The sequence below is a fragment of the Serinus canaria genome, chromosome 19, assembly GCF_022539315.1.
Source record: "Serinus canaria isolate serCan28SL12 chromosome 19, serCan2020, whole genome shotgun sequence".
NCBI lineage: Eukaryota > Metazoa > Chordata > Aves > Passeriformes > Fringillidae > Serinus > Serinus canaria.
The window spans coordinates 6,221,871-6,243,638 of record NC_066332.1 but is presented as its reverse complement, the minus strand read 5'-3'; the positions used below and the strand labels follow the sequence as shown (position 1 = coordinate 6,243,638).

The following is a 21,768-nucleotide window of genomic DNA, read 5'->3' as shown; positions in this document are numbered from 1 at the left end:
ACATGCTCTTTTCTCAACAACTTCTGGTTTCTCCAGCTCCTTCTGCCTTCCAGAGCTGAAAACACATTTTTTTAATAGAGGCACAAAGCTAAAACAATTATTGAAAATACAACTTAAATTGCAGCAACCCTTCAGCAAGACTGAAAAGCAGGTTTTTTCAGATAATTCTAACATCTACCCTGATTATTCAGTTTTGTGTGCTCCTGACATTTAATATATATGCAGAGTATAGATATTATATACTCTCTATTTTTCTATTGCCCCAGTAATTGCAGAGTTAACCAAAGCTGCTTCCTCCCCTTTCCAAGCAGACTCACATACATCTGCACACTTTCCTAAAGGGTTTTTTCCTTTGATCCCTCCCCCATCCACATAAAATTTCCCTCTGAGCCAAGACCCAAAATAACATTTTCCCCAAAGTTACACCATTTATGAAGCAAACAAACAAACAAATTCTCCACAGTCAGAGCCGTGGCAACTCCAGCAAGTGCTCACAACTCTAACTGCACCAACCTGAGAATCTGACAGCATTAGAGATGCAGACTGCAGGGAGCTTTCTGCACTCCCCACACAGAACTGGGGGAGTTTATAACTGTAGGGAGGATCATATTTTCATGAGCCACATCAGTTTGTAAATTGTGACTAGGCAAGGTTCACTCACTCAGAGTAAATCCACCAAAAGCACTACCTGGGAGAAGGCACTTTCACACCTATTTTCTTTAATTAGTCAGAAGAGGGATGTGTTGCAGAGCTCTCCCACAAGTGCTGCTCAGCTTTATTGCCTAGTTCAGGCTTGTGCTGCACCCACTGTTAGTGAGGAGAGTTGCTGTGATGGTGCTTTAAAAGATTCACTTCAGAATGCTAATTTCTTCTCATCCCTGGAGCCAGGTTGGACAGGGCTTGGAGCAGCCTGGGATAGTGGAAGGTGTCCCTGCCCATGGCAGGGGGTGGAACTGGATGAGATTTAAGCTCCCTCCCAACTAAATCATTCTGTGATTCTCTGATAAGACCCTGCAAGGGCAGACATAGCTAAAGGTAAAATCAGACAGAAGGTTGGAGGGAAGGAATCTCCCCCTGAAGTTCTCACACCCTGGGAAGCTGAGTGCCTGGGTTGTCCTGGGGATGTTGCTCAGTTGTGTGTGACCAGGCCCTGATTCTCAGGGCAGCATTCACCAGGTTTTGGTCTAGAAGTTGGATAGAATGGGCAGCCTCACCATTGGGAAACAGAAACTAATCCAGTCCCAGTGTGAGACACTTTGATCTCAGGCAACCTGCCAGGCCTGTTGTCGTCCATTAACTCATCTGCACGAGGAGGTAAATGCAGCCCTGAAGTAGCAAATGCTCTTTTAAGAGGTTGCTGAGAAATCTCCTGTCCACATTTGTCTGCTTTCATCCTGCCCACTGATGTGCTGATCTGGGAGCGAGCAGAGCCCGGGATGCCCCCAGCCCGTTCCCCTGCTCCTCAGGAGACAACTTGGACTAGACTGGCACAAACCTGCAGCCCAAGCTCTGGACAGTGGGAAAAGTGGTGCATCAAAGCCAGCACCAGTGAAATCATGTTTGGGCTCTCGTTGGAATGTCACAGAGTACCCTGTCATTTTGTTTTAGCAACTTGTCCTTCCAAATGCGCAGTTCGCCTTATGGCATGCCAGCAGTAAAAATGTCACTTACAATAATTACTTTTTGGTGAAAATGCTTGCTGACTTCCTACCTTCAAGCTGTTTTTTACACAGTGGGGAGATAATAAGAAATGACTTTATCCTGACTGCTCAAATGAACACTAAATGGAATTTAGGTTATTATTACTGCAGATAGAGGACTGTGTATTGAAATTTAAATAGTGGATCAGATAAACTACAGAGATTTGTCTCTGAAAATTATAGTGGATCCGTTTTTTCAATCCACTTCCCTCTGAAACTCAAGGCAGCTGTTGTCTGCCTGCTGTCTTTGGAATATAATATTTTTCATAATCCTTTTAGAGGCTCCTGAATACCTTCTGTGTTTTGCATGGTCTTCCTCAACTTCACCATGTTCTGTACCTCATTCCCCATGAATCCCTTGGCAGTTTATTAGCTGAGCCTGTGTTAGCAGCAAGGCTTGGACAGGTTACTCTCCCAGCAGCTCCAGGAGTACAGGGTGTCTCTGTGCATGGACAGATGTGCTGGGAGGAGTGACTGAGAGTGGGCTTGTGCTTTATGATCACAGATTCACATGCTCTAGTTCAAATCTCTGAACTGTGGATTTGGATGCAAAGCCAGTTTGCTGTCAGAGGTGAGGCAGGGTCTGAGCAAAAGCAGCAAACTGCAGCTCTCAAAATGCACAGGAGAAGTTGCAGTGGAGGAATCTGTCTGTGCTGGCAGACGTGATGCCTCTGGGATGGTGAAACCTTATCTGTGTCTCAGCACTGATCTGTCACTGAATGCTCCTTGGGGGGATACAGCAGCACTGGTGTCACCTCCTGTAGGTGTCTCTTGGAGCAGGTGGCACCTGCAGGTCTTTGCATCTGAGATGTCCTGAGCTTCAGGAGGAGCCTCCAGCTGAAGAGTGCTGTGGATCTGAGCTGTGCTTCACCTGTTGGATGTGTCCTGTGGGCTTGGGAAGAGTTCCTGGACATCACAGAAATGGTGTCCCTTGAGCAGTGCCCTGCAGTTCCAAATGCTCCTGACTCCTGCACAGCCTGGGGTTCCTCACACACTGCAGGGACTCTGCCCATGCCCGTGGCAGAGCAGGAGCAGAGGGAGGTGTCAGGCTGAGGCCATGCTGGGGAGTGTTTCCAGCTGATTTTCCAGCTATCAGTGGCATAGCCAGGCAGCTGAGGCCCCAGGATCCAGCACGGGGGACCTGACCCCAGCATGGGGTGGGAAGTGCTGGGGACGAATAAGAAGATCTGGAGTTCAGGAAAACCACCTGTGATCAATGAACTGGGCCAAGAACTCTGATTTCAGACTTGCTCACATTTTCCAAAACACCTGGGGAAGGTGTAGGGGGTGCATGGGACCAGAGCAGCATTTGGATTCATCCATTGTGCCAAGGAATGCAAGACCACAAAAGATTTTCTGTGTTTGTATAATTAAGGCAGGGTTAATTTATTATGGTTCTCAACCAGGTTTGTAAAATACTCAGACCCCAAACCTATTTGCTGAATTGTTTGTAAGGTTAGTGTAGTTTCTTACCAAATGTTTGTAAGGTTAGTGTAGTTTCTTACTAAGGGGTGGGGAGGGAAAGGGCAGGCTGTGATGATGCTTTTGTTGCACTTGCATGGTCATTCATGCAGCACTTTTATATATTATATATATATATATATATTTATATTTGTTTATATATAGAGAGAGAAAATGGTGTTTTAAAAGAAAACAGGAGATATTTATGTAATGTTGACTTTGTTTCCACTCATTTATACATCTTCCTTTCCGTGCATCCCTCTCTAATACTGTAGGAAAAAACAGAAGGGAAGAATTTCTGATTTAAGAACAATTCCCATGTACTCTTCCAGGAGTGACATGTCCCCAAGCAGGGATATCTGTGCTGGCAGACTCAGTGAGGTGTATTTGTCTTTTTGGAGAGGCATTTGCCTCCAAAGTCTGGAAGCTCCCCTTCAGTGCAGGGGCTGTCTGAGCTCTGTTATCAGCTGTGAAATAGCCAGTGCTGCTCTTTGGTTCTCTTCATGTCTTGGCCATGAATGGGGACCAGTTCCACTTGCCAAACATTTCAGCTTGCTGGCCCATTTCTGCAGAAATCCCTTCTAGTGCTTGATTTGCATTTTTGATTATTATTTTCCATGCATGCATATTTGAATGTGCTCCATAAAATCACTTAGAAAGGGCTTAACTTCCCTGTACCCCAGAATATATTTTGAATTAATAATGTAAAAAGTGCTGGTAGAACCTTTGCCCTTTCATGGCTCAGTTTTACTTACATCTTCCAAAGTTTGGATGATTTAAGTGCATTTCTGATGTCTTTGCATCTTTAATGGCATTTGTCAACACCAGCCTGTAAGTGTGAGAAGTTACATGGGGGTTTTTATCATTTAAAATGTCATGTTAAGCTGTGTCTTCATCACATGCAGGGTCTAATGGTCACCATCTTCCCATAAAGTCATTTTTGGGGACACCCTGTTTCCCCCAGCCTCTACAAATCTCGGGGCACCACTGATGTTTTTGGCTACCTGAAACCCAAAATTTCCCAGGTTCTGCAATGACCTTGTCACTGGTGATGCTTTTGATCTCTCCAGCTCTTCCTGCACTTTGGTTTTGGAGCTTTTACTTCACATCTGACATTGGATGCAGGCTGGTGGAAAACAAAGCCCTTTGGTATAGCAAAGTTTACCTGGAATTTATTGAAATAACTTCATCAATAAATGGTGGCCATAGAGTTTGCAGGTTGTTCTGTGATACAGTTTTATATTTATATGGACAAAATGGTCCTTTCCTTCTCAAACACAAATGTGAAAACATCCAGTGAATATTACTTTTAAGAAACTGGATTGCTTTTAAGTTAGTGTTATTCTTCAGAGCAGTCTGGGGTTAAAAAAGCAGAGCAAGTTTTAAAGAAATAAGCTTTCAATGTATTGTTTTCATTGGAAATGTTCAATTGCTGCTTTGGAAATCTTAATGTATATTTTTCAGATATCCTGAATTTGTGTCTTTGTCTTGTGAGGAACTTGAGAGAAATGAATACAGACAAATTATTTCATAAACCATGTGAAATGGCTGTGGATTGACAGTTAAATCTGGAATAGTGAATACAGTCAATTTTCCCCTTTGTTCTGTCAGCAGTCACTTGTACTCTAAATGTCTATTTAATTTTTTAAGTAGATTAACAGGAAATGTTTGCATTATTTGAATTTTGAATTTACTGTCCCAAATAATGCATCTTTTCCTCAAATATTGATGTGATCTTGAAAATGTTTTTCCAGAAGGGAAAAATGCTAAAAATGAATAGGGAACATATTTTGAGTTATTTGTAGTACATGTACATAATGCCTTGCCTGAAATCACTGTACACTTGCCTTTTGGTGGGGGAAAAAAGCAGTTTGTCATCTGTACTGCCTTCCAAAATTAGATTCAGATAATCCCACCTTTTGGAGTAAATGAGCAGCAGATTGGTCTTAAAAATGAAATTCAAGTAAGCTCTTGGTGAGTGATATAAAAAATAAATAAGCTAATATGTGAGCAACAGAGAGCATCTCGGTGATAGATGATAACACAGATTACCTTTGTTGTGTTCATAATTAGGCTGGGCAGGGAAAGGAGAGGGAGAAGGAGGCATTAGGAGCTGCTTTTGTTTAGTCCTGTGTGGTTGGGTTTGGTTTGGTTTTTGGGGTTTTTCTTTATTATTTTGTCCTTTTTTCCCCCTGTGTGTGTGTGTGTGTGGCTCACCGTGCACGGATGAGGAATTGTACAGGAAATTTGCAGCTGCTCCAGTTACTCAGTAAGATTTGGATAAGCTGGCACAAGGGACAAAATTAGAGGGAAGTTGAACGAGTGCTGTGCAGTTTATTAGCTAGGCAGCCATAATTTTGACCTTGCTGTGGGTTAAAGGACACAGACCTGAGAAGAAATCTGTTTATCATGTGGGGAATTCATGCCATCCCTGACAGTGTACAGTGAACAAGATGGATGAGCTGCCAAATTGGTCCCTCGCATGGGTGAGTCAGGGCAAATTTACAGTACAATTCCTCTGCTGCTCCTGATACAGAAATAACATTTCCCAGGGTTTCTGTTCAGTTGTATGATGACCCAGGGTGAGCAGAGAGAAGAAAGAGGATTTGTAGGATCCCCTTTACTGTAAAGATTTACATGCACCTCACTTTCTGTCTTCTTCTTTTGCATCTCACATTAAGCACTAAGGGAAAAATCAGATTTTTAGGTTTGAGTGTGTGTCAGGGAAGCTCTTGAATGCAGCATGGGAAGGCTCCCAGGACCCTGAAGAACAAACACCATTATCCTCTGCACTCTGCTCCTACTGGGCCTGACTTTTCCTGGGGCAATATTTTCCTTCAGCATTTGGGATATGTTTCCATGCTGCACAGGCTGCATGCTCTGGAATGATCTGACAATATTCTGGATAACAAACTCAAAAACCAGTGAGGTTTGCTGGCAGCCACTGGGACCTGAGAATCCTCTGTGGTGGCACCACAGGGCTCAGAAAACTCTGGGCTCTGGGCTCCTCCTTGTGCAGCTGAGAGCTCTGTCAGCCTCCTCCAGGTGCTGCAGCCAAACCCAGGGATGTGTGAGGCTGGAATCCATGCCATAAACCCTGGCAAGTCATGGGTGGGAGGCAGCAAGGAGGAGGAAGCAGCCCCACAGGGATGGGAAAAGCTGTGGATGGAGAAATCACTTGTGCTCCTCCTTATCTCCTGAGTGATTCTTGTAAACCACAAGAACCTTTTAAAAAAGGTTCAGCCTGTACCCTCATGTCTGGAATCCCTGAATAAGCTCAGTACATTCTGTGAGAGATAAATTTATTGGGGGGAAACAACATTTTGTACAGAACCTATTGTTGTTGGCAAATTAACAGATTGGGAAAGCTTTCCTTTAAACCAAGAGTCACAGGAAGAGATTTGGGTGTCTCCTGATCCACTCCATATCTTTATGTTGGATTTTCAAATACTTTAATTAATACAACATAATTACAAACTGTATTTTAATCTTGTTATTTCTGGACAAAGAGAATTGCAGAAATGTGATGTGTGTGATAAGAAACAAAATGAAATCAATAACACTCTCAAGACAGAGAGTTGTATCACTTGTAGAAAATCCCTCATTGACAGAACAAAATAGTGGCTGAGTGAGTTTCTTACAAGTCACAGAAGGAAGTTTAAAGCAGTCTAGAATGGCAGCTTTAAAACCATCCTTATATAAAAATGTTGTGACAAGCAAAACTGAGATTTCCTGACCAAGGAAATTGCGTGCAAACTTACAGACTATTGCACTTCAGTTTTTCCTGATTTTTATTTGTATTTGTACATCTTGTCTTTAGAAGAAATCAGAGACGACTCAAGACAAAATTAGAAAATAATTCTTGTTTTTAAAAAGAGGCTTTTTAGTACCCAAGTCATAGCAAGTAGCATTTTGCATACTTAGGCATTTCTTTTAGTAGGTAGAATATAAATGAGGAGGAAAGTTAAATATCCTGCAATCAAAACATTAAAATTATGCTAAAGTGGGGACTTTTTTCTCTTTTTTTAATTACAGAAAGTACTCCAAAGACTTCTGCCAGTTGCAGTCCTGCTCCTGAATCTCCCATGAGTTCCAGTGAATCAGTGAAAAGCCTGACTGAGTTGGTACAGCAGCCCTGCCCTGCCATAGAGACGAGTAAAGATGGCAAATCCCAGGAATCCAGTGAGCCACCTGCATCTGAATCCCAATCCACCACCCCTCTGCCACTCTCAGGCCACTCTGCACTCAGCATCCAAGAACTGGTGGCCATGTCCCCTGAGCTGGACACCTATGGCATCACCAAGAGGGTCAAGGAAGTGCTCACGGACAACAATCTTGGTAAATCCCTTTATTCTCATGTCTTGACCAAAATTGTGTGCAAGTGTTCATGTTTTTATTGGTGTGTATGAGAATGCCTGGGTTTGACCCTGGCCTTGATTTGCTAAAAAGATATCTAATCTTTTTCAACTGGTGGAAAACTCCTTTCACATTGTCACACTCTACTTCAAATCCCATCACACCCTTGTTCTTCCTCAGCTCTGCTCCTGGCTCAGCAGCCAGGTACTGCTCCCCCCTCCCCAGACAGAGTCCAGCAGGCTGTCAGCACCCCCAGGACCCCAGAGCCAGGAGATCTCCCCTTGGGAAAGGCTGTTTCCCCCACTCTTGCAAATTCCAGACCTGTTTTGGGTGAAGTAGAGGAGGCCAGCATGGCTGGAGAGGAAGGAAGGTGCACCACAAGCAGGAGCACAGTGTGCCTGCAGAGCTGGGAGGGAAAATCCAGCCTCAGCTGAGGTTGAGATGAGCCTGAGATAAGTGTGCAGGGCCCCTCAGTTCTTCTGCTTAGACCTGTGCAAAGCTGAGGCTGCTTTTCCTCCAGATGGGTTTTGGGCTGTTGCCTTCAGTGTCTTGACTGGAACAGTCACAGGGAATAACCTGATGTGAGTTTGGGAAGTCCACATTGATTCTGTCACTGTGCCTCTAAATCACTGGTTCCTCATGTCCTTAACCCTTGCTGCCCTCCCAGGGCTTTGGGGAATGTTTGTGGGATCCTCTGAGGGCTCTGGCAGGAGGGCAGTAAGGCTGTGCCAGTGTTATCTTAGCAAGGGACTCATCCCACCTGCATCAGGTGTTCAGGGCATGGCTGCTGCTCCCCAGAAGTTCCAGTTTCTCTTCCTTCACTACAAATAGGACCTAAAGTTTAGATTTAGACTGATGATGTTACTTATGTGAGAAGAATTTTATCCCTATCATCTGGACATGATGACTGTGAAAGTAAAACTCCTCTGTTTTAGTGAGGAAGCCTCTTTTCATCTAGACACAGGATAATGTGTTATTTCCTTAAAACATATTTGAAGGGGGAAAATACTGGGATGGGGGAGGTCCCAAGTTCTCATTTAACATCATTTTGTGGGGGGGGAAAAAGGAAATGGCCCTGCTGACTGACAGAGCCTGAATGAGATTGTGTTCCACTGAGCCCAGCAGAATTCCTTGCCCATGCCCTTGGCTGGGGCAGATGGTGGTTCTTGTTCAGTGGAGATAAGGTAGAGACAAAGCCCCAAATCATGGTAAGGGTCTGCAGATCCAAGCCCCTGGTTTTTGGGCAAAATGCTGTTGAGTGCTGTACCTGCTCTGGTGTTCCAGAGAGGTTTGGAGGAAAAAAAAAAAAAGTATTTTTGTTTACATTTGCTTTGATGCCATTTTTACTTAGTCTTTTTTATTTCCCATGATTTTTGTTTTCCTACAGTGTGGCTGACAAGCCTAAAAAGCAGCAGAAGAGCCAGGAAATGTGCCCCAAACTCTGCATTAGGTGTGGAACCAGTTTCAATGTCTCCTTTTGTGCCCTCAGTGTGCTGGTGCACCAGGATTTCTGGTGCACAGGTTTCTCTGCTCCTGGCCACTGGGCCTTGTGAACCTGTCACAGGCAACTGGTGGTGGCTGAGGTGTCCCAGTGTCACCAGCCAGAGACCACAGCTGTACAAAGCAATTCAGACTGAGCTGGGTGGGTCTCCCTCCCCTCACCACTCAGGGGAATGGCTTCAAAGTGAAGCAGAGTAGGTTCAGATGGGATGGTAGGAAGGAATTCTTCCTGTGAGGGTGGGAAGGTCCCAGCTCAGGGTGCCCAGAGCAGCTGCCCCATCCCTGGAAGTGTCCAAGGCCAGGTTGGACAGGGCTTGGAGCAGCCTGGGACAGTGGGAGGTGTTCCTTTCACTAGGAGCTGGAACTGGGGGATCTTTAAGGTCCTTTCCAACCCAAGTCATTCTCTGAAGGTTCTGTGCCTTCAGCACACTGTTCACACTGAGCTGCTGCTGATGTTCTGAGCCCCAAAAGTCAGAGTATCCTCAGGGGTTCCCTGCTGGGCTGCAGGAGCTCCCAGAGGGAAGGAGATGCACTCAGCTGTTGGAGGATAGGGGATATTGGCCATTTTGTAGGAAGGATCAAGACTTTCCGTGAAAGATCCATTAGGATCTACATCAGTGGGAACAGGCATGAAAGGTGGGGAGGAGTTTTAGGAAACTTAAAAATATTGCTGTTATTAGTGGTGCTGTGCTGAAGATGGAGCGTGATGCACCTGCTCCCTCCCAGGGAGGATTTCTGACACCTTCCCCCTTAGCTTGGGAGTCTTTCAGGTGTTTTCTCCTGTCCTGCCATATCCTGACATGCAATAAACAACACAAAACATCTTTAGCTTTGTTCTTAACACCTAGAGAACATGATGTTACCTCCTTCCACGTTTGCATTTTTAATTTTTAGGCTGTAGTTTAAAGGTTCATTTCCTTCAGCAGCACTGCCAGCACTGCTCATTCCCAACCCTTTTGCCAATCTGTGCCCATATTCCTGTTCTTGTGGCAACACAATAGCAGATTTTTCAAGTGGCTGTGTTATCTTGTTAGTAGCTGGCAGGTTTACAGGGAAATGGATGAGGCCTTGCTGATGTTTTTAAATACAAACAGGGAGCAGGTTACCCCAGCAAGACGTGATAAAAACATAAAGATAAAATTGATAAAATTTCCCCTGAATTACCTTTTTTGTCTGATTTTCCTGATATTGAGGGTAGTGGAAAATCACTTATTACTCAGGAACTTGAGTGAATTCTGGATGCAGGTTTCTGTTCAGTCTGTAGGAGCTGTTTTCAGGGCTGGTTTTAGAGCTTATTAGCAGAGTGTCATGTTAAGCCCTGTTCTCCTTTCACCTCTCTGCCTCTCATTATCTCAGCTGGTTCCTCTGACAGCTTTGCAGACCCACCTGCCCCACACACCTGAGTGGGATGTTCTGCAGCTTCTGACTGGTCCCATATTCCCTCCTCTCCCCATACATGCAAAAAAAAAAAAAACCCACCAGGGCAAAAATCTTGGGATGTTTCTGAAGAGAAAGAGGAAGGGAATCTTGGAGTTAAGTGCAGGGGATGGGTCTGTAGAGCAGATATTTGCCATGAGCTGTCTGTGTCAGGATCAGGGATGGCTGTGAAGGGCTCCTAAGAGGTGGTGGTGCTTTTTGGGCTTGTCCTGCAGAGCTGTGGGGTCAGAACCCCACTCACCCCATTGTCCCTTAGGGATCTGTTGGTTACCACTGGCTGTAAGTGCTGGGATGTGGAGGGAGAATGTTCTGTTGTGTGTTAGTGAGGGCACTCCCAAGCTGCAGATCAGACACAGGACCCAGAGCCCCACATTTGGGGGTTATGGAAAGATCTTTGGGTTGCCTTGAAATGCCATGGCAGCAGCACTTGTGCCTTAAATCCTGATGACTCAGATGACCCCAGGCTCTCCTGCAGCAGGAGTTGGTATCAAGGCACTGCAGCTGAGAAACACTGAACTGAAGGGGGTTAGAAAATCAGCTCTGTGGTTGGGGTTGAGCTGCACAGGCATTTTCCCCAGCCCTTGATAAGTTAGGCTTTTCCCATATAAAATCACTGTCAGCAATGCACATATGAACACTGTACACTGTCAAGCATTTGCAGATTTCACCCTGCCAGATGACAGCATTTTGTAAGAGAACTAAAATTAACTATTCTTAATTAGAAATACCATAGAGATTGTAAAACAAGAACTGTATTGCAAGTTCTGATTATCTCTAGTGGGTAAGGCACAGTTAGATCCCCACAGATAGCACAGCACAGAAATTCCATACATGTTTCTGTGAGCACATTTATATGGCCCTTGCTGAAGGGGGAGGTTGCATTGCTCTTGGTTCACTGATTGCTGGAAATGTTTGGATTGCCCTGTTGGAACAAAGCTGTGGCACTGCCCTCCTGCATAGGAGCTAAGTAGCCTCACTGCTCTCACTAGTTGCCTGCTTAGCTAGAAGCTCAGTTTATTTTTCCTCTCCTAGTTTTATTTTTTGCACACTGTTCCACTGTAAGGTCCCACTCCCCAAACGTGTCGAGCTCCTCCCTTTATCCTCAGGCAGATCCTGAGGATTAAACTAAAGCTCAATATTTACCCTTCTAGTGGGGGGCAGAGCATTTATTCTCCTAAATGTTTCTTCTGGGTTTTTGAAGCAGTTCTGAAGTAAGAATGATTGAGGAATGATCTCGTGTTCTTTGCCGTGTCTCGGCTGAGCGAATTCATGCTCTTCTCTTCTAATTTCCCCTTAGGTCAGCGTTTGTTTGGGGAGACAATCCTGGGGCTGACCCAGGGCTCTGTCTCAGACCTGCTGGCTCGCCCCAAGCCCTGGCACAAGCTGAGTCTGAAGGGAAGGGAGCCCTTTGTCCGCATGCAGCTGTGGCTCAACGATCCCAACAACGTGGAGAAGCTGATGGATATGAAGCGCATGGAGAAAAAAGGTAACGGGAGCAGAGTGCTGACTCACACCTTCCACTCTTCAGCCTGGCTTTATAACCCTCCAGAAATAGTGGAGAGGCACCATTGATCCACTGCTGTGAGGACTTCAGCACAGGTTTTTTTGGAGCTTTTATTTGATGCTTGCTCAAGCAGATACATCTCAAAATAAGCAGAAAACAAACACACAAGAAAAAGCCAACCCCAAACCCTAAATATTCACCAGCTGCTGGGGAATCATTGCTGCTTTCTCCTATAGATTAATTACTGAGGCCCTGGTGTAGCACTGATAACTTGCCTTACCAAATGAGAAATGTGGGTTTGGGAGCTGGCTTTGGGTTATTAGTTAACAGTGCTGCAGCTGGTCCCAGATGTTGGGCTGGAGGAACTGTGCATTGATTCCTGGGAAAGCTCCTTGCCAGTCCTGCACTGATGGTTGCTGGGAGGAGAGAAAAATGCAGCCTTCATAAAAGGCTATTGCAGAATAATGATATTTGTAGCCTTTATAGGGAGGGGTAAGGTGATTGTGTTAATAAAATAAAATGTGTGTTATGCTCACATAAAACAGGGTCGTGGGGATGGACCTGTGAGTTGTTACTGGGTATCTTAGTAGGAAGTTCATCCTGCAAATTTATCCAACTCTCTCCATTTTAAATTCATCACTAAAACCCAGTGGCTGTTCAGAGCCCTGTTTTTAGTATGTTCATGTGATTTTACAAGAGAGACTCGTGGGCTGCCATTATCAGCAGTTAACTAATTAATGATATCTACATCTCTGGAGCTAGCCCTTAATGATATTAGCACAGACATCATTAATCGTGAAAGCTCTGCTGTTGACTGATGTTCTGAAAGCATTTACACATTTGATCAAGAACTTGGTGATTATATTTAAAATTGCAGTGAGGGAGCTGCTGGGAAAATTTAAGAAGAAATTCCAGCCCTTGTCACAGTAACCAGTATAAAATAAAGCAGTGCAGTGTCTTGGCACGTGTATGATCTTCCATGGGGAGTAAAATCCACTTGGGTTTCCCACTTACAACTGTAAACCAAAGGGAATCATGAGGAGTTTTGCTGTATTAGAAACATGGCAGGAATAAAATTGTCAACTAGCTGGATTTTTTATAGCCTCACAGAGAATATTGCCCATAATGCAGCAAAATAAAATAAAAATAATTTAAAAGTAGTACTGACAATATCCTTTCAAAACGATTTTCTAAACTGGATTCTTATCAAATAGTGAGCAATACATATGGTCTGTAGATGGCATCTGAATAGAGATAAGGCCATAAATCATTGAGACTCTGCTCTGAGCTCCTGAACTGTGCAAGTGCTGTCCTCAGAGCAGTCTAAAGTGAATTCAGCCCTGTATTTTCTGCAAAATCCTTTCATGCAGGTAAGGATCCTGTGATTTAACCTTTTAAATTGCTCCAGAGCCACATTAAGAATTTAACTTTCCCTTCAGCTAATGTCAGTTAAAGAACAATGCGACTGGGTCTGCTTCCAGTGAAACATTATTATCAATTATTTCTCTGCCACATTTTATTAAGGGAGTAAATTAATAATTATGATAAAGGTGAGCTGCATATCTCTTTTTTTTTCCGTTCCACCAGTCTGAAGTTTGTGCTATAAATGTCCCTTTTAAGAGGTTCTGAAAATTTGCTATGTACACTTTCCAACCTCTTTGGAGGGAGCTGGAGCTTCATGCTCACCAGGCTGAGACATTTGCACACCTTTCCTGCCTTGGAAATGTTCATTCCTCTCATAACCTCCGGGGTGTTGGGCTGCTGGAGCATCACACTCCTCACAGAACAGCACTGCTGTCAGGAGAAAATTGAATTCCCTTTATTTCCCCATTATTTCACTTTTTAATAATCTTGTTCAATACCACATAAGGTAAAAATTATATTAAAAGGGGCTCTGTTTTATCTCAGTGGTGTCTGTGGCATCCACAGCTGGATTGGAAGGGAAAGGTGGAACTCAGCCTCAGACCCAGATCCAGACCTTGGCCCAAATTACAGCTGAGTTTCCTTTTTTTTTATATGTCTCCTGAGAAGTGGAGACTGGTCACAGACAAAAATCAAACTTCTCCAAAAATAAAGTGTGTTTGCAACTTGGATTCCAGTTTGAGCCTTGCTGTCACTGCAAATGTGCTGAAGGATCTCCTTACGTTGTCTGCACACAGCACATATGTATAAAAATAAAAATGAAAATGGAAAAGCTTTTAAAAATGTCATCTAAGTTTCCAGACACCAGCATTAGAGCCTGAAGTCTGAGTCCTAGCTCTGCCTTTGGCCCAGTGGAAATTTTGTCCTGATAGTAGATTATCCTGCAGAAAACAATTGCTCTGAGAGAACAGTGGGAACTCCTCCTCTTTATTTGTATTTTAATGAAACATGTGCTTTTATATAACTTGTTCCATTCACATGAGAGCAACCCAGCTCAGCCAGTGCACCCTGTGTGATGCCAGTGTGAGGTTACAGGAGCAGAGGAAGGAGAGACATTTTCCCCAAGCTCTCACAGCTCCAGATTGTCCTTTGCTGCTTAAGACAGGAGCTCTGCCCTGCCAGGAATCCCATCCTGTGGAGAGCAGACAAAGGGAGATCCAGCCCATCCCAATCCCTGTGTGTCTCGTGCTGACTCAGTGACCTGACCAAACTGCAGAACCTCCAGTGAGAGGTGGTCTGAGCCCCTGTCACATCTCCCATGCCAGGTTTTGGTTTGTCTCAAGGCCTCCTTGAAGCTGCTGCCCCTTGCTGAGGTGATGGATGTTGTCCTCCAGCCTCTTGGTTCTGCTGTGCAAGAAAACTAGGGAGCTTTGGCTGTAGTTTGTAGGTCAATGCAAGTTGGAAATAACACACAGGAAGGAGTTTTGAGATTAAACACCTTATAGGAATATGAGATTATCTTGCTGGAATGATTAGTTCCATGGTTGAAGGTTGTTCCTTGAAGACTACAAAAATAAGGCCAATGGGTCACCTTGAAATAATGCAGATTTTTTTCAGTTTTACATCAGGTTGGAACAACTTAAATAGGTGGATTTTTAAAGGAGACTTATTTTAAATAAAAAAAAAAACAACCACTTTGTTTTTTATGGTTATTTCAAACGTGTGCAGGACTGTATCACGTCAGAGTGATGGATCATGAGCAACTCACACTGTGTTCCATATCAGTGATCTTACACAGTAGGCAATCCTCAGGTAATCTGTCATATTCAGGAAAAACAAAATGTGGGCCATGCAGATACCCCCAAAGGTTACAGAGTGTGTTCAGAATTCACTGCCATGATAGCAAAGCCACAGTGCCAAAGGTCCCACTGGAGGCAACATGGAGAGGGCAGGGTGCTGGAACCCACTGGAGCCAGAAAACCCAGCCAGTCCTGGAGGGAACCCTGCCAGGAGGCATTGGCTGGGGTTTGAACACTGCAGTTTATTTGATTGCACTGATTTTTTTATTCACTGTGCAGCCTCAGCCTGAAGGCAGAGTTGTGGGGAGAGAAAAATTGAATTTTTGAAGAATTTGGTTGCTGACCAGTGTGACTGGCCCCACAGTGTCCCGGGCTCCTGGAGATTTAATGCCTCCTGGACTGATGTCTGCCTGGTGTAATTTGTAACTTAATTATCAAATTTTAGCTCTTGAATATGTAAACTCTTAAATATCTAGAAGGTATTTAACAGCCATTAAATATTTTATTGACAAGATTCACTCTATATTTGCTGTTTTCAGCCCCCTCATTAGCAATGCTTGTGCATGATACTGCCAGGTGCAGTAAATCCCACCTCTCCATGCCCAGTGTAAATCAATCAAGTCAGTGACAGCCTCTGCTGGGACTCCTTCCTTGTGGAATTTGCCAGGATAATTCACTCCCAATCAGGGAGGAAGGTCAGTGGCAGGATCACAGGCTCCTGCCATCATCCTCACCGAGCCCATCAGTGCAGGGAGAGCTTTCTTTAAAGTGTCTGTGTTTTGGAAGGAGCTTTGTGTAGGGGAGGAGGGGTGCTGGGGGCTGCTTTTCTTTCATAACCTGTCACTGCCACAGCAGAGAGCTGTAGGGAAAGGCAGCAAAAGCCTGATGGTTGTTCAGCCCATCCCTGGCATCTCCGGGCTCCAGGCGCCACCGTGTGTTGGAGATGGCTGGGGAAGGCTGGGAATGCTGCAGCTCCACTTCCTCAGTCGTGTTTGCCTTCATGTCAGAGACACCTCCGTGTACATCTGAAGTGTTTCAACCACCAAACCCCTTTCAGTCAAAACGAAGCACAACTGTCCCAGTCAGGGCCTTGCGTGGGAGTTCACTCCTCTTGGAGGAGAGAATCTGAAATGAGTTGTGTGAACTGAACCCTGTCATTCCTGTCCCACGTTCATTGTAAAGGCAGAACACTCTGGCAGGTTTCCAGCTGATTTACCCTCTTTTCTTCTCTTTCTGCCTCTTGCATCCTCCCCTCATTTGGGCTCTGGTGGCACCTCATCCTTCCCATCCCCTCCCAGCAGCCCATCCTGCATTCCCACCTGTGGCAGTGTTCGCAGGGGTCCCAGGACAAGGGAAGAGATGAGAATCTTAACTCCATATTTCAGAAGGCTGATTTATTATTTTATGATATATATTATATTAAAAGAAAATTATATATTAAAGCTATACTAAAAGAATAGAGAAAGGATTTCATCAGAAGGCTTGAAAGGAATAGAAGAGAAAAGAATGATAATAAAATCTTGTGACTGACCAGAGAGTCTGAGACAGCTGGACTGTGATTGGCCATTAATTAAAACAACCACAAGAGACCAATCAAAGATCCACCTGTTGCATTCCACTGCAGCAGATAATTATTGCTTACATTTTGTTTCTGAGGCCTCTCAGCTTCTCAGGAGGAAAGATCCCAATGAAAGGATTTTTCATAAGATATGTCTGTGACACCCACCTGCCATCTCCATGTTTATCCCTACGCTTTCCCCATCCTTCCTTCTCACAGCAGCAAGTTTACACCCGAGTTTAAAAGACCCTGTCAGATAAGAATCCATTGATTCTGCATTTGTATTCAGCCTGGGCTGACCCCTGTTCCTCTCTTTCAGCCTACATGAAACGGCGGCACAGCTCCGTCAGCGACAGCCAGTCCTGCGAGTCCTCGTCCGCCGGCATCGACTACAGCCAGGGCGCCAGCCCCCAGCCCCAGCACCAGCTCAAGAAGCCCCGGGTGGTGCTGGCACCAGAGGAGAAAGAAGCTCTCAAACGAGCCTACCAGCAAAAGCCATACCCATCACCAAAAACCATTGAGGAACTCGCCACGCAGCTCAACTTGAAAACCAGCACCGTGATCAACTGGTTCCACAATTACAGGTGAGTGACCTCCCAGAGCCCTGCTCCTCAGGGAGGGCTTGGCTTGGCTCTGCCTCAGCAGGCTGTGTCGGGTGGTTGTGCAAAACAAGCAGCTCTGACAGCAGGGAGGTTCTCACTAACACAGTGCTAATGCTCCAGACTCATTTTAAGTCATCCCTGAGGAGCAGCTGTACTCACATATTGATGTGAGTAGTGCTTTTAAACAGAAAGTCTGGCTTTTGGGGTGGGCGTGGATGTAGAGATGTCCACTGATGAATATTCATAAAGGCACTGCAGCAGGCCAGGCTGCTCTGTCTGACTCACATGAGCACACGCAGACACGTGTGGGGTGTGTGGTGGGTGTTGTCCCTGGGTGGGGGGGACTGGGAAATGTCCTTTATTAGATGCCATCAGAATTGCTTTCATTGTGTCATTTTTCTGCATCAGAAGAAAAAAAGGATTTCCTTTTAGGTCTTGAGTGACCGAGCTCTGAAGATAGGCACAGTGTTTGTGCTGTGGTTCTGGGAAGCTTTGTGGAGTCCTGAAGGACAGAGAGCCAATAAACCTGAAGTCAGATGTGGCCACAGACAGGGACTTCTTACAGGGGCCTGGAGTGCTAAGACAAGGGGGAATGGCTTTAAACAGCCAGAGAACAGGGATAGATGGGATATTGTGATGAATTTGTTCTCTGTGAGGTTGGGGAGGCCCTGGTACAGGGTGCCCAGAGCAGCTGGGGCTGCCCCTGGATCCCTGGAAGTGCCCAAGGCCAGGTTGAACAGGGCTTGGAGCACCCCAGGATAGTGGAAGGTGTCCTGCCCATGGCAGGGGATGGAACAAGGTGAGCTTTTAGGTCCCTTCCAACCCAAACCATTCCAAAATTCTATGATTTATTTCATTGCTATGATTAAATCATTAAGTCCCACTGAAATAAAATGTTGGTCTGTTCAGTTCCTCTCTCATTTGAGGAGGAACCTTCTCCACATTTGAGCCCCTGAAGCAGGTTTTGGCCTAGAGACAGCAATAAGAACAGACAAGGCTGGAATAGCACATAAGAATTAGAGGGATTTGAATAAACATATTATCAACTGTGCTTGGGATTGGAAGTCCTAATTAATGCAGCAGACTTTTCTCCAAGAAATTTGTGCTAATGAATATTGAACAGGTACAGTTAAGCTACCAGATTTAATACTATTCTGCTCCTTCACTCGGAGCCAGTAATGTTCCTAATTAGTCCAGATTGCTAAACTTGTTTGTTTTTAAAAACTGCTAACATTTAAAGGGTAGTTTTTCACTTTAGCCCTTCTCAGCTTTTACCAGGGAAGTTGCTGAAGCAAAAGCAGCAGAGTTTAATGAGCTATCTCAAAAATACTATGCACAATAGTTAAATAATGTTTATAGTAAACAATGCAAAATTTTTAAAAAATCAAGTAATCATATTTACACTGAATTCCACTGCCTTGAATTCAGTACAGATGCAGCCTCTTTTCACTGCTCAGAGTTCTCCAAATGCAGGCCTCTTCCAATTCCCACTTGCAGGCAATTATACACAAGTTGGAGGGATGCCTATGAAAATATGTTCCCTTCGGCCTGACAGCAAAATGTGCTGTTCTCACTTGGGCAGACGAGCCTGGTGGCAGGTGTCACCTCCCTCTGGTGGCAGGTGTCACCTCCCTCGTTAGCACAGATCCCTCCCTGCCTGGGCGTGTGATGTGTGCCTCCAGCCCCACCTTCCCGGGGAGGAGGTGCTGACAGCTGGACACCAAATCAGACCCTGCACACTGGGGGAGCACAGGGCTGAGCTCTGAGTGAGCTGGGCCTGCTCCCAGATGTGCTGCTGGGACTCCAGGGCTTTCCAAAGCTGTTTCAAGACTGTTTGGAGCCCTGTGTGCTCTGAGCACTGAAAAATCAAAACACAAACCTGTTTTTTGTTCCCCTTGACAATAACTTTCTTAGCTGTCATGCATGAATTTCTCTTAAATCATGTGGAGGGTGTTGCAGAAAAGGGACAGGTTCCATGTTCTGTGAGGGGAGCAGGGTCTGACTGTTCTGCTGATCATATGTTGTAAGAAATGGGTGATCTTTATTTCAGTCTTCCTAGGCCACACTTAACTTTATCTCCTTCATACTCTCCCTCAGCCATTTCTTTTCCAAACTGAAGAGGTTTTTATCCAGAAGCAGTTCCACATCTCTGACCATCTGCTTGTGCTTTAACACTAATTTTTCTGTAGCTTTAGATAAGGGAGGGCACAGATTTGGACAAGTTTGTCTTGCTGTCTCTTGGGAATTCTGTTGCAGTGATGCTTTTCCTTTCGGATTCAGCCCAAATCTCACTTTCCAAACGTGGTTGCTATAGCAGGATCTACCTTTATATCCACCAGATGGAAAGTCAGCATTAGCATTTATTTCCTGCAGCAAAAAGAAACGCTGGAAAAAAATATCCTCAGCAGGCAAAGAAATAATTCACTGCAGAATATAAATGGGTATAAAGGATTTTGACATGTCTGCAAACTTCTCCAAGTCTATGGCTTTGCATTCATACCAGTCACAGAGCTCTCAGAATATACAATAAATATCCCTTGCTTTGCACTAGTGCAGCACATACAGGACACATCAGTTTGAGGCTCTGATGTCTTAAGAATGGTAGAAAAAAGCAGGAGGGAGGAATTTCTATCCCACTTCACCTGTGGGAACTGGCACATAAACTCAGTATGCCACAGAAATTATACTACAGATGCATCAGGAATGAAACCAGAATTTCTAGAATTGTAATCCAGCACTCTTGGGCCCTAAATTCTGAGTGTATTTTTCAATGAACTCTGCATAGTGCTGGTGTTGGTGTTGTGTGAAGGCTTGTCCAGGGAGCTGCAGCAGACACCCAGGAGATCTCTGTTGTTTTGCATTCCACTGGTGAAATCCAGCAGGGTGTGTGGATGTCAAGGCCAACACCTTCCCCAAGAGGAATCCTCTCTGGAATCCTCTAGCTACTGTCACCAGGTCTTCTTTACCAGAAGAATTTAATTACCATGTTAATCAGGAGCCAAACCAGATTCCAGCAGCAATATATTGGGTGTGAATTCCAGGGATTTCCACAGACATAGGTTTGATGTTTGTAGGGCTGTGCTCAGACTCTCAGACAGGTTCAGTACCTGCTGGAGCTGAGGTATTTTAAATGCCATGCAGGCACAGAGCTCTTACCAGCCTCCTCTCCTGACGTGGGGAATGTTACAGAAGCACCATGTTCTGGATCAATGTCCATGCAGGGAGATTTTAGGCATAAATAGAGGCTGATAATCAATGTAGCAGGATGCCTGCAGTTAATGGTAATAGAAAATTAATGTTAGCACCTGTGGGCTTCTGTTAGGTGAGTAATATTCTCCTAGGGAAAATTACAGACCCCCTAAATCCTTCAGAAGTGTGGAGTCAGCGAGTACTGCTGAAATACTCTGTTGCATTTCAAGTAAGTCAATAAGATCAATAGCTTCAAAAGCAGTATTCAGGTGGTGTTCTCCATTTAGCTGAATGTTTTTCCATTGTGTGCTGTCTTCCACAGCACAGTTAAGGGAAAATAGAAAATCCTTACAGCCATCAGGGCTGGGACAGCGTGTCACTTGTGGTTTGCAGGGCCCTTGGCAGTTCCCTGTGGCTGAAAGCAAGAGGTTTTTATCTTCACTGTGAAAAATAGTAAGTTCTGGTAAACTCTCCCTAGGCCTGTGGTCCCATCCCTGACCCCAGATCACTGGGGCTCCCTCTTGGTTGTAAATTAGGACTTAAATGGTGTTCATCACTTCTCCCATGGATGCAGCAGGACAGGGAAGGGGTTAGCCCAAGGTTTTTCTATAAATTTTTCTGTACTTGTGAGGATTTTGGGAACCCCTAAACAGAGAAGGAAGAGGGAGGAAGGCCTGAGTTAAATGGGAGTGGTGTGGTGTGTTTGGGGTGTCCTTGCACACCAGGCAATTCTACCCACACATGGAATGCAGTCATTCCTGTGAAAGGCACTACTGGGCTTGTCACTATTCATGTTCTGAATTTGATTTTTTATTTAAAAGATGAGGCAAAAGTCAGACTAGCTCATAGACTGGCAGCCTGTCACGGGCTGGGCTTTCTCACAGTGCTTTCAGCACAACGGGCTTGGTTTCATCTTAATTTCTCCTGCTGTCCAGGAGAACACCAAGGGGCTTGTCCAGCTTTTTCCTGGTTTATTTTTTTGTTTAGGCAGACTGGCTAATTTCTAGTAGAAATCTGAATTGGTTTGTGTTTACAATCCACTTCATTCTGGATCTCCTAAAACTGTATTCATATTTTTTGTTTAAAATACTAACTTCTCACCAGGGAAGTGGTGGAGTCCCCACTCCTGGAAGTGTTCAAACAATGGGTCAGTGCAGCACTTGGCAGTAGGGCTTGGTGGGACTTGGTTGGAAACTGGACTCAGTGATCTTGGAAGTATTTTCAGCCTTAATGATTCCACAAAAGGGCATCCTTAGTGTGTGGGAAAGGTGTTTTTAGTGGAGGTGGGGGTCTCCTTGCC

The 21,768-nt window shown here is 44.8% G+C and overlaps 2 protein-coding genes across 9 annotated transcripts in view; one reads left to right on the top strand and one right to left on the bottom strand.

The window, feature by feature from the left end:
- The window catches only part of ALKBH4 (alkB homolog 4, lysine demethylase), a 150,266-nt gene that overhangs the window by 25,590 nt on the left and 102,908 nt on the right, over positions 1–21,768 (bottom strand). The gene's annotated exons all lie outside the window — the stretch shown is intronic.
- Positions 1–21,768, top strand: part of CUX1 (cut like homeobox 1) — a 268,416-nt gene that overhangs the window by 214,149 nt on the left and 32,499 nt on the right. For 7 of the 8 annotated variants that reach the window (XM_030232439.2, XM_030232441.2, XM_030232438.2 and 4 more), the window contains 3 exons: positions 7,197–7,499; positions 11,752–11,940; positions 16,997–17,261. The exons of the other annotated variant lie outside the window; for it this stretch is intronic. In XM_030232439.2, the coding sequence (XP_030088299.2) occupies positions 7,197–7,499; positions 11,752–11,940; positions 16,997–17,261 (757 nt within the window). The remainder of the gene's footprint in view (positions 1–7,196; positions 7,500–11,751; positions 11,941–16,996; positions 17,262–21,768) is intronic. 8 annotated transcript variants of the gene reach the window in all.